Source organism: Helianthus annuus, chromosome 15, assembly GCF_002127325.2.
Source record: "Helianthus annuus cultivar XRQ/B chromosome 15, HanXRQr2.0-SUNRISE, whole genome shotgun sequence".
Taxonomy (NCBI): domain Eukaryota; kingdom Viridiplantae; phylum Streptophyta; class Magnoliopsida; order Asterales; family Asteraceae; genus Helianthus; species Helianthus annuus.
Window position 1 is genome coordinate 108,685,372 of NC_035447.2, and position 11,619 is coordinate 108,696,990.

Genomic DNA, 11,619 nt, shown 5'->3' on the forward strand with positions numbered 1-11,619 from the left:
TCAAAGTTAATAAAATAAATGGATGGAGTTAAGTTAGTGGACTGAAATGGTTACGAAAATGAAACTAATGGACTGAAATCGCAATTTTTAAACTAATGGACTGAAACCGTTATTTTTGACAAACCTCAGGGACGAAAACAGTAATTAACTCTAACATTAATCTTTTTAAACAAGAAAATAAAAAAAAAGTAGCAAATCTACAAAACACAAAAAAATGCAAATCTGGATGACCTTTTAGATCTGGAACACAAAAAAAATTTCAAATCTGAAAACTACAAAAAAGTGAAGATCTACAAAACACAAAAAAAATGAAGATCTACAAAAACACAAACATACTTATGGATATGGAGGATCTTATAGACCTGGAACATCATGTTCAACATCAAACATCTTTTGAATCATCTTCAACATCGAACCGTCATTTGAAACATCATCGAACATCTTCAACCGGATCTGGAGCATCTTTTGGATCTGGTAGCATCTTCCCGGAGCATCTTCAACCGAAGCATCTGGAGCATCTTCAACCGGAGCATCAGGATCATCTTTTTTTATTCGGATCATCTTTTTTGTTTGGAGCATCTGGAGTTTCAGATCTTGATTATGAAGGATTTTGATAAGAAAAAGATTTTTTTTTTTTGTTTCCAGATCATGGAGGTTCGGTTCAAATGTTGATTGTTGTTTCAGATCTTTTGGTGACTGATTCACACCTTCTTGAACCAAAAATCGCATCATCGAAGCCCTCAAACACACATGCAAAAACCCCACAACTTCATCTCCTTAAAGCCCTAATCACACCGACAAAACCACCTCCGATTTTATTTTGTTCAGATCTGAAACCCAGATGTCAAGACTTGTTCCGATTTGGTTTAACTATGTGTGTGAAACATCTGAAATTTATGTGAAATCTGAAAGATTGTGAAGAGAATGATATATGTATAGTTTCAAATGTGTGTGAGGATGATTCTTGAAATGAGACATATTAGAGAAAGAGATCAGAAATGCCCTTGTCTGAATATTGAGAGGGTATGATGAAGATTATGAGAGAGAGTGAGTGTTTGGTGACTTTTGAAGATCTCCAGTTGATGAAGATTATGTGAGAGATGAGAGAGCTACATCGATGAAGATTATGTGAGATATGAGAGAGATACATCAAGTACAAAGCTATTAAATGAAACTGATGAAAAGAAGAAAAGAAGTTTGCCCCATCAAGTCTCTTACACACTTACACATTCATCAGTCAACATGTTAAAAGGAAAATGTCAAAAATGCCCTTGTCTCCTCTCAAACTAACAAGCAACGTGGATCAATCCTAGCCACATATAACAGTTTCCTGGGTTTAGTTAACTGGAATGAGTTTTCTCCTTATAATTAGCCTATATATATATATATATATATATATATATATATATATATATATATATATATATATATAGGTAGAGGATCCTGTAAAAAGTGCTCAAAGTGTGAGAAGTGTAAGAAGTGTATTATAACACTATATATAATACTATATAACACCATATAAACACCGTATAACAATATGTAACAACATATAATACTATATAACACTATGTAACACTATATATCATTATATAACAAATATAACACTATACATCTATCATAGACATGTTATCAGACAACCTATAGTGTTATATTTGTTATATAATGATATATAGTGTTACATAGTGTTATATGGTATTATATGGTGTTACATATTGTTATACGGTGTTTATATGGTGTTATATAGTATTATATATAGTGTTATAATACACTTCTTACACTTCTCACACTTTAGGCCCTTTTTACACTATCCTTACCCTATATATATATATATATATATAGAGAGAGAAAGTATAATGTACTTCAAGGCTTAACCTACATTAACATACATGACAGAAAATATAATGTGCGTTATTATCATAAAACGTGCGTGATTATAGTCCCATGCGTGATTATGTGGTCCCATGCGTGATTATACCCCTGATCCAACGGTTACCATTGTCTCCTACGTGATGTATGATAAGGCTTTTTGTATGTTAACCTTACTCTATATATATATATATATATATATATATATATATATATATATATATATATATGTGTGTGTGTGTGTGTGTGTGTGTATAGTGGAAGGTTCAAATGAGAAGAATTTTTTTGTAAGAAGAAAAAAGAAGAAGTTTTAACCAATAAAAATGCTTTATTTTACTTCATTTAATATTTGCATTTAATTTTAATATAAGGGTATATTGGTAAACTTACATAAATCATTAATTTGTGTTCTTTCCCTTCAATAACTAACTAAATTAAATTTGTAACTCCTTTTCAAAATATATACTTTTTTCAAATTAAAAGAACAACTTAATTTAAAGTGTAGAATAAATTACTAATTGTGTAGGATAAATTACGAGTTGTGTAGGATATATTTCGAGGTGTGTAACATAAATTTTGGCTGTGTAGAATAAAATTCTATAATATGTAGGGTATATGTAGAAAAATTTTGATATGTGTAGGTTTTGTAGATTATATGTAGAATAATTAATGATTAGTTGACTAATTAATTAAAGAGAGAAAAATTAATGATATGAGTTATAAATGAAATAGTATTTTACTAATATACAATTTTTTTTCTTCTCACATTAAATTTCTTCTCAAATGAACTTTCCCTATATATATATATAGGGAGTGGCTCATGCGAGAACCACCCTTATTGTGAGAACCTTGAGAACCAATGTGAACACAACCTAAAATAGCTAAAAAAAACCTTAAAAAACCTAACCCCCACCCCCTCCCCAAAAAACCTAACCCCCCCCACCAAAAAAAAAAAACCTAACCCCCCCCCCCCCAAAGCTAAATGCTAAAAACTAAAACCCCCAAAAAAACCTAAAAAAACCTAAACCCCCCCCCCCCCCCCCCCAAAACCCGCTCCCCCACCCCCTAAAAACCTAACCCCCCCTCCCCAAGCTAAAATGCTAAAAACTAAACCCCCAAAAAACCTAAAAAAATCTAAAAAAATAAAAAAAAATCTATTTTTTTTTAAATATTTTTATGCTCAAATCGCTACTTTTAGTGGCAAAAAAAAAAAAAATTAAAAATTTTTTTTTGACTTCGAAAAGTAGCGATTTTTATATAAAAAAATATTAAAAAAAAAGTTTTTGTGTGATTTTTAGCTATTTTTATGCATTTTTGGTGTGTTCACATTGGTTCTCGCGGTTTTCACAATAAGAGGTGGTTCTTGCATAATCTTCTCCCTATATATATATATATATATATATATATATATATATATATATATATATATATATATCTCAACAGGGGAAGGTTCATTTGAGAAGAAAATTAAATTAAGGAAAAAAGAACAAAGGGTTCAAAACTACAAATATAAAAGCATTAAATAGTTTTTTCTCTCTACTCATTTATTATTATATTTGACTAATTAATTAGTCATAAAAATATTAAAGTTAATTATTATATCGCTATCTAAATAAAACATTAATATCTATTTATATTTAGGTTTATCTATATTTATATCTATATATATCGAAATCTAATCTTCTAAATTCTAATAAAAGATTTAATTCTAAAAAAATATTTATATTTTTTAACTTTTTTTAACAATTAATTAATACATAAATATCACTTATCTTTATCCATTATAATAAAATTAATTAATAAATTATTCCAAATAATTAATTAATTAAAAAGTTAAAGTTAATTTACATATTTATAATATTTACCCACAAATATCAATATAACACAATGAATAATGGATATATTTAATTGAAATATGTTATTAATTGTAATACAGTGTAACGGGTTCGTCATATATTACAACTAAAAAAGTTATTTTTTCTAAAAATTAATTAAAGAAATTTACCCTTTTTAATAGTTAACTAATTCACGGTTTCAAATAATGTCAACCCGTGTAACACACGAGTTTGCAATACACGTATGATAATTAATTAAAAAACTTTATAATTCATATTTTTCTTTTTTTGATATTCAACATTCGTAATATACGGGCTTCCACAGAATGTTACGTATCACTCACATTAATATTAGTAACAACATAATAATCTACTTATTTATTTATCAAACTCATAATAATTATAAGCAACAAAATAATGATATTATATTTCTTAAAACTATTTGTTTATTATAATATTTATTTATTTAACCCGTATAATATACGAGATTTTAACCTAGTATTACATAGATGTGTTTTAGTATTCCCCTTGCAGTCAGAGTGGTAAAAAATTGGACGCTAAGACCCGAAATACAATAACAATAATGAAAAACAATAACAATAATAAAATACTAGCTTTGATATTGGTCCTTGACTTGTATGTCATAAATTCTTCAAAAAAATCCACAATTTTATTGACTTTAAAAAACAAATCCATATTCGTCAACTTTACTGATTCCGAAATTCCGCAAGGAGCGCGATAGAGGCACACCGGCAAGGCATGTCACAACGACATACTAAAACTATTGTTCGGAAACCTGACTTTAGTTCGATACACGGCTTCCACCTGTTTTGATTCTTGGTTCCTAGAATGATAAACATGATATCCTAGATCTCAATTTCTCATTACTTAATATTCTCATTCTTTATTATCCAAATTAACTATTCTTTAACTGGGACTAAATTTTGTATGTTTTATTTGAATGTAAACTAACCTACTTTTCATTACACAATGCAAAATTTGAACCCTTTAGATCTCGAAATGTTTCTTCTTACCATCTATGAACTTTGTAGGGGAGCAAATTAATCTAGATCATTTTATGTGGGAATAAGCTAAATATGAACCATAATATATAATATAAGCCACCTCATTTGATACCCATACTAAATAAAATTTGTGGTTGATTTAAAGGAAGAACACCCAATTCCACCATATCCACCCTTAGGCCAGGGATGTAGTATAGCGTCCCTGGTCAAATCAACAATTTTAGCGCCCCATAGCCACCTCTTGGGCGCCAAAGGGAGGGCGCCATGGAGAGGGCTTCATTTCAGTAACGAGCGCTAAGGGGGTGCAAATTGGGGCCATTCTTTTCAACTAATCAAATCTTTTCTTTTTATTTTTTTTTTTAATATGAGGCTTTAAACCATCGCATACAAGTTAAAGGAGGAGTTTAAAGCCACCATATGACATGACGCTGATTTGATATGATAAAGCCCCTATAGCCTTTATACCACACCCGAAGCCTTATTATTATATCTTGTGACTCACAAGAAACCTTGCGTGCATGCCCTAATGCAGGCTATGTCGATAATATGTGAAAGAGAAAAGTGATGGTTGGAGGACAGAAAAAAAACAACAAAGAACCGCGAGAGAGTTTTGCTGCAAAACCCATTGATTCGACCAGTCACAATCATCTCCAATCTGATCTCCAAACATAAACACACACATCAACCAACCAACAAGCCAATGGCCACTCATTAATCACAATTTTTTATGTACTCATCTAAATTTTAACAAAAGAAAATTAACATATACACTCCCTCCTCTACTGACTGACCCAAAAAGTTCAAGAAACAAGATTTGATGGTTTCAAAAGACTAGAATAGTTTAACAAATGAAGAACCATATAAAGACAAATAAAGAAACAATTTTTAATACATACTGTGAGCAATCTGTCATGCTTGAAGTTATGATAGTTGAGTGAGCATAAAGTTTTGATGGATAGTTTAGATATATGTAAAGATATGTTGTGAGAAGTAGGGTTTCTGAATGCAAACAATCATTACTTTCGCTCCTTTTTCTCCCTCTCTTTTCTGCTAAATAAAGTTGTTAACATCGTGTGAGGTGTTAAACTGAGAGGTCTTTATCACAGCAGGTTCCACAATCTCTCTCGACTTTTTCTAATTAATTATTTATGACTTTATTAATAATTTTTATTAATTTATAAATTATTGTCTTCTTCCCTCCAGCTAGCTTTTGCTTTCATTGTTCAGCTTTTATTTTCCTCTCTTTCTTCAAACTTTGGCACCTTTTTATACCCTACGCATAAAACCATCTCAAATTTCAAGAAACCAACAAACATAACACAACAACACCCCATCATCTAATGTTGATCCTCTGTTCAATCTTGTTTAGTTTCTTTTCAAGAAATCTTTAACAAAGTTGCAATCTTTTTCACTAACTAAAATGAGTGACAACAAGGGTGGTGGAGACAAGTCCAAGAAACCACAACATTCCACACCATCCCCTAAAGATAATAATCCAGTTCAAGAAACCCTAGAAGAATCACCGGCACTCATCCCACCTCCAACGTTTATCTCTCCACCACCGCCACCACCACCGCAACCACCGTCTTCCCACTACATCCCACCGGAGCCACTCAACCCCAAAAGACCAAGATACACTAGCACCACCGGCCAATGGAAACTCTTACCATCACCCTCACAAAAACAACTTCCTATAAACATTACCACCACCGAGAAAACACTATCTCCGTCATCGAACCCACCACCACAACCACCGACTCATGCAGCTGCTTCATCATCGGACACAGCCTCATCCCCATCACAATCTCCAAGACCCTCAGTCTCCGGTCAAGAAACAAGCAAGTCAGAAGGAGACCAACAACAGTATTCACAACACCAGTTGAGGAAAGGGAAGTATGTGAGTCCAGTTTGGAAGCCAAACGAGATGTTATGGCTAGCTAAAGCCTGGAGGGTCCAATACCAAGGTGGTGGTGGGGTATCCGGGTCGGATAATGCACCCGAAAACCCGATAACTATTGAAACGAATGTTGCACCTACTCAACTTCAAGGAAGAGGGAAAACTAGAGCGGAAAAGGATAAAGAAGTTGCTGAGTTTTTGCAACGAAATGGGGTGAATAGGGATGCTAAAACAGCCGGGACAAAATGGGACAACATGTTGGGTGAGTTTAGGAAAGTTTATGAGTGGGAAAGAGGTGGTGAGCGAGAGCAAATAGGTAAGAGTTATTTTAGACTTTCACCTTATGAACGAAAGTTGCATAGATTGCCTGCTTCTTTTGATGAAGAAGTGTTTGAAGAGTTGACACAGTTTATGGGGTCTCGGATTAGAACACCACAAAACAGTCTTTCTAGAGGAATGTCGCCGTTTCTTTTGACCTCCGGTGCCGGAAGTGGTGATCAAGATTCTCGGTTAGCGATTGTTGATCACAAATCTTTTCCTCCTCCTTCGTTTCTTGATGATGATGTCCCTTTCTCATCTTCTGGTACAGAGTTTTATCATCATTTTATGTGTTATATATAGCCTAAAGTTGTAGGGTTTTGTATATATATATATTTTTGAACAAATTTTAAATTTTTCATTCCAATCAAATTACATAAGGATAGCACGAGCAACAAATTTTAAATTTTTGTATATTGTTTTTGAATAATAAGTAATCTTGAAAACCCTGAAACAAAAATTCAATACAAATGTGGCTTTTTGTAGGGTTTTGTATATTATTTTTAAAAAAGAAGTTATTTGAAAATCCTTCAATAGAGAATTAATAAAAATGTAGTAATCTTGAGAACCCTTTAACAAAGATTTAATAAACATGTATTCTTTTTTTTGCTAAAAAGTTGGATTTGCATATTATTTTTTAATTATATAGCCAAATAGGATAAGGTGTTGACTTACATCCATACATGTATTAATCTTGAAAACTCTTCAAAAAAGATTTAACAAGAATGTGATCTTTTTGTAGGGGGGAGGGGTGGGAGACATATGATGATGGGTGGGTATCTTCATGGTGTTAGAGGAAACTTATTAGGGATAGAGGGTTCAACAATGGAGGTGGGAGGTGGTGGGGGTCAATATGAAGGTTCATCCACATCAACATTAAAGGAACTAAGAAGGATTGGTAAAGTAAGAATGGTATGGGAAGAGCTTGTGAGCTTATGGGCTGAAGATGGTGAACATCACAGAGGTAGAGTAAAGGTTCAAGGTACTAGCTTCTTAAATGCAGATGAACTCACTTTCTTGGATGATGCAATGGTTGCTTGTACTTTGGAGGTGTTTGAAGATGCCAATTCCCCTCTTAGAGGTTTTTCTGTTGATAGATTTCTTCCTGGTCAACAAGTTAAAGTATTTGGCAGAAGAAAGTCAACTCATCTTTCCAATATTGGTAACAAAACTGTCTATGTATTCACTAGAATTTAAAACACTTGCTATATAAAATTGGTCCATTTCTTAGGCATTTTCTACAGAAAATTAACTTCGAAAATTTAAGTTTGACGGTATTCGATCGCTAAATTAGGGTTTTCAATGGCGTTTTTGTTCCGTCGGAAATGTGTATGAATTTCCGACACTTTTTTTTGTCAGAAATTTTCGTAGGAAATCATGCAAATTTGATTAATTTTTCCCAACATCATTTTTGTTTTTCTTCGGCAGGTTTGCTTACTGAAAGATCTCAAGCACCTCTAGAGCCATCAATGAGATCATGTAAGTCAATAATTCACCAGAATGTCTACTGATTTATGTTATTGAGTTGGATTTAATTTTTGTATAAATGTTCTTTAGTGGTAGTTGGGAACAACATTGTTACAAATATAAAGAATATATGAAATGTGATCATAATTGTACGTTGTCCTTTGTCTATTATTACAGCTTTGCCACCTTGGGAGTTCCAAGATCCGACGGAGTATTACTTGGGTTGTCTTCGTGTTCCACCGCCATCTCTGCCAAGCTTGATTGACCTTCCATGGTACTTGCAAGAACCGCCATCAGAAGAGTTCCGATTCCCCCTTCGTAAAGATCTTTATCGAGATCTTCCTCAAGGAAAAGAACTTCTCTTTACCACCTCTTCCGAACCATTAGACTGTCGATCCATTGCATTCGAGCTCTTAAGTCCAATCACCCGATCAAACCCGACTCTCACCACCACTACAAGAGAATCGTTTATCGGCCTATGGGATGACTGCATCAATCGGGTTATATCGAAATTCAGCAATCTTGATATGGTGTTCATTAGAAAACCCTCTCATTTACATTCTAACAATGCGACACAAGATCAATGGCCTAATGTAACCGGATTCGTGCGGAACTTTTGTTTGTGGAGAGGCGAAGAAACGGATAGATTACGAGAAGATAATAATCTTGATCCATCTTCACTATTGGTACAAAAGTTACTATGGAGTTACTTGGATCTTCCTTACATTTTAGGGTATTATGCAGTCGGGTATATCGTCACCTTTTGCGCGCTTAGTAGAACGCATGATCGGCTTATCAGAACCGATCTCCACACTGTTGACTTATCAACACCCGGAGATCGGATCAAAGCCATGGTTCCATGTTGGAGGATCGCTGGTTTGTTGTCACTGTTGGCGGATCGTTGTGCTAACGTTCAACAGATCAACAAAGCGTTTATATACAGCGATTTCGAAAGAATCGATACGGGTAATAGCATTATTGAGTTCACACCTAATTACATGACTAGGGTTTTCTCAAGCAAGAGAAAATGGGTTAATGTCAAAGAAATCTACGATTTTCTCGATCATCGGATCCCACATTCTGAATACATTTGTCTATCATCCGAACGAGACTTGAGTTTGAGCTTCAAGCCGAGAGGATGCCGGTTAAAGCTCTCAAATTTCGAGCAATTAGTCGAGGCACTAAAACACGTAACAAAAGCGTTAGTCGCGCTACACGACTTATCATTCATGCACCGCGATTTGGGTTGGGACAAAGTGATGCGAAGAAACGATAGAGAAAACGAGTGGTTTATCATCGGGTTTGACGAAGCGGCTAGCGCGCCGCAAATATATCCACCCCAGCAAGAAATAGGGGCGGGGTCGGGGTCCGGAACAGTCCCGACCCCGACACCTTTCTCGGTTGGAGGAAGGCACGCGCCGGAGCTGAAGGGGCGGGGAATGCATGGGGTGAAAGTGGACGTATGGGGTGTAGGACAGATGTTGAAAACTTGTGGGTTAGTGGGGTTGCCAAAGGCACTGAGGGAGTTGCAGAACAGGTGTTTGGATCAGAACCCAGAGCAGCGGCCCACGGCGGCGGACTGTTATCACCACCTTCTTCAGTTGCAGTCATCAATGTCAGCCGCCGCCGGTGATTACTAAAAATAAAATGGAAATAAAAAAAGGTTGGTGTTATTTTGACAGCACATTCTGCATACATAACACAAGACATGCACTCATGAGTTGAATATTGAATATTGAATATTGGATATCGAGTGATCGTAGAGCCAGTAGTAAGTATAACAGGTCGCATTATGGGGCCAACCGCAAGAAAACAGAAAGGCCTGCATGGGTTTTGTAGGACTGCAGTAAATAGGCCGAAGGATAGCTCTTAGGGTTTGAGGGGCGTATTCGGGATTTCACATATTGTATGAACTTTATTCATATTTGAAACAACTATTTGTATTAAACTTCTCTAATTGCTTTTGATTATTTCTTTTATAAAAGTGAAAAAATGGTATTGGTCCAAACCACAAATTTCTCAAATTATCAAACACCATATTGCCTTCATATACTGATTGATCCTTCGTTATTTTAATCATGAAAAGGATTGTTTTGAAAGAAAGTGAAAGTTGAAGGGGGTAATTTATAGAAGAGTTTACTCGATTAGTATTTGTTAGCATGAATGTTTAAAATTAATTATTGGTTTATACATTGGTTTGAATGTTTCGAAAGTTTTAAGTCTTTGAATTACTTAAAGTTAGGAGTATGAGTTTTAGTAAGGCAAGGTTTTGTCAAGGTTTAATAAGTTTGTTTGCTAGGTATTTTATGTGCTTTAAAATTTCCAATTGGTTTTATAAGAGTCGAGCATATTGTTTGTTCAATATCTTATGTTGATTCTTTGTTGGTATATTACTATTTATGTTCTGCGGTCAAAGGAAGGAGCTGAGCCTACAATTGGTTTTAGAGCGGAAGGCTCATACCGTGGGTTCAAAGGGTTGATGGTATCATCAAGCGCTCAAGTGATGAAAAGAGTGATTGGGTGGCGATCAAAAGGGAGATTGTTCGAGATAGCAGGCAATAACAAGACCGACTGTAAGAAAAGGACTTATCACAATCGTTTGTAATCAGGCTAAGAACAATAAAGAAAAGGCAATGGGTGGCACGTTTAGACATTTAGTTATTGATTCAACAACTAGTACCATAAGAGAAAAGAAAGTCTTTACAACGATGTCAATGTTCTTCCAAACCCTGCCTAAGGACATCCTGCTACATGTTACACACTACACGAATGTGAAAGATGTATGTGATTTGTTTAAGATATGGCATCTAGAAGTTGATTGTGTTCAAAAAGCTTGTCTACAAATTCTAACCAGCGAATTAGAGGCGTTAAAAATGTAGGAGAACGAAACTATGAATGAGCTTGCAAGTAAGCTGAGTAGCATGGTATCCAAGTTTAAATGTCATGGTTTGGGTTTGAAAGATGTTGTACTATAAGAAAATTACTAAACTCGGTTTCGAATAAGTTTTTGTCTATTGTGGCATTTAACGAACGCTATTCAGAAATTCATAAAATGCCATTTAAGGAAGCCGTGGGAAGAATAAAAGTACATGAAGAACAACTCAAAGGGCTTGATGAAGCAGTGAAAAATAATCAAGGAAAGCTTTTTTTTTTTTTAACAGCAAACCACTTTATATATAAATATAAAGAGCGGAGCGGCTGGAAACAACAA

At 34.4% G+C, this 11,619-nt stretch overlaps 1 protein-coding gene across 1 annotated transcript; it reads left to right on the plus strand.

Annotated features, from left to right (window-relative positions):
- Positions 1–5,985: 5,985 nt before the first annotated feature.
- Positions 5,986–10,371, plus strand: LOC110912168. Its single transcript, XM_022156840.2, has 4 exons — positions 5,986–7,206; positions 7,684–8,103; positions 8,370–8,420; positions 8,586–10,371. Exons 1-4 carry the CDS (start codon positions 6,147–6,149, stop codon positions 10,046–10,048), a joined length of 2,994 nt encoding a protein of 997 aa, XP_022012532.2. The 5' UTR covers positions 5,986–6,146; the 3' UTR covers positions 10,049–10,371.
- Positions 10,372–11,619: the final 1,248 nt, after the last annotated feature.

Coding starts and splice junctions, on each gene's coding strand:
- LOC110912168 (XM_022156840.2), top strand. CDS start 6,147: ATGAGTGACAACAAGGGTGGTGGAGACAAGTCCAAGAAACCACAACAT. Junction 7,207..7,683: donor TGTCCCTTTCTCATCTTCTG/GTACAGAGTTTT, acceptor ATCTTTTTGTAG/GGGGGAGGGGTGGGAGACAT. Junction 8,104..8,369: donor AACTCATCTTTCCAATATTG/GTAACAAAACTG, acceptor TTTCTTCGGCAG/GTTTGCTTACTGAAAGATCT.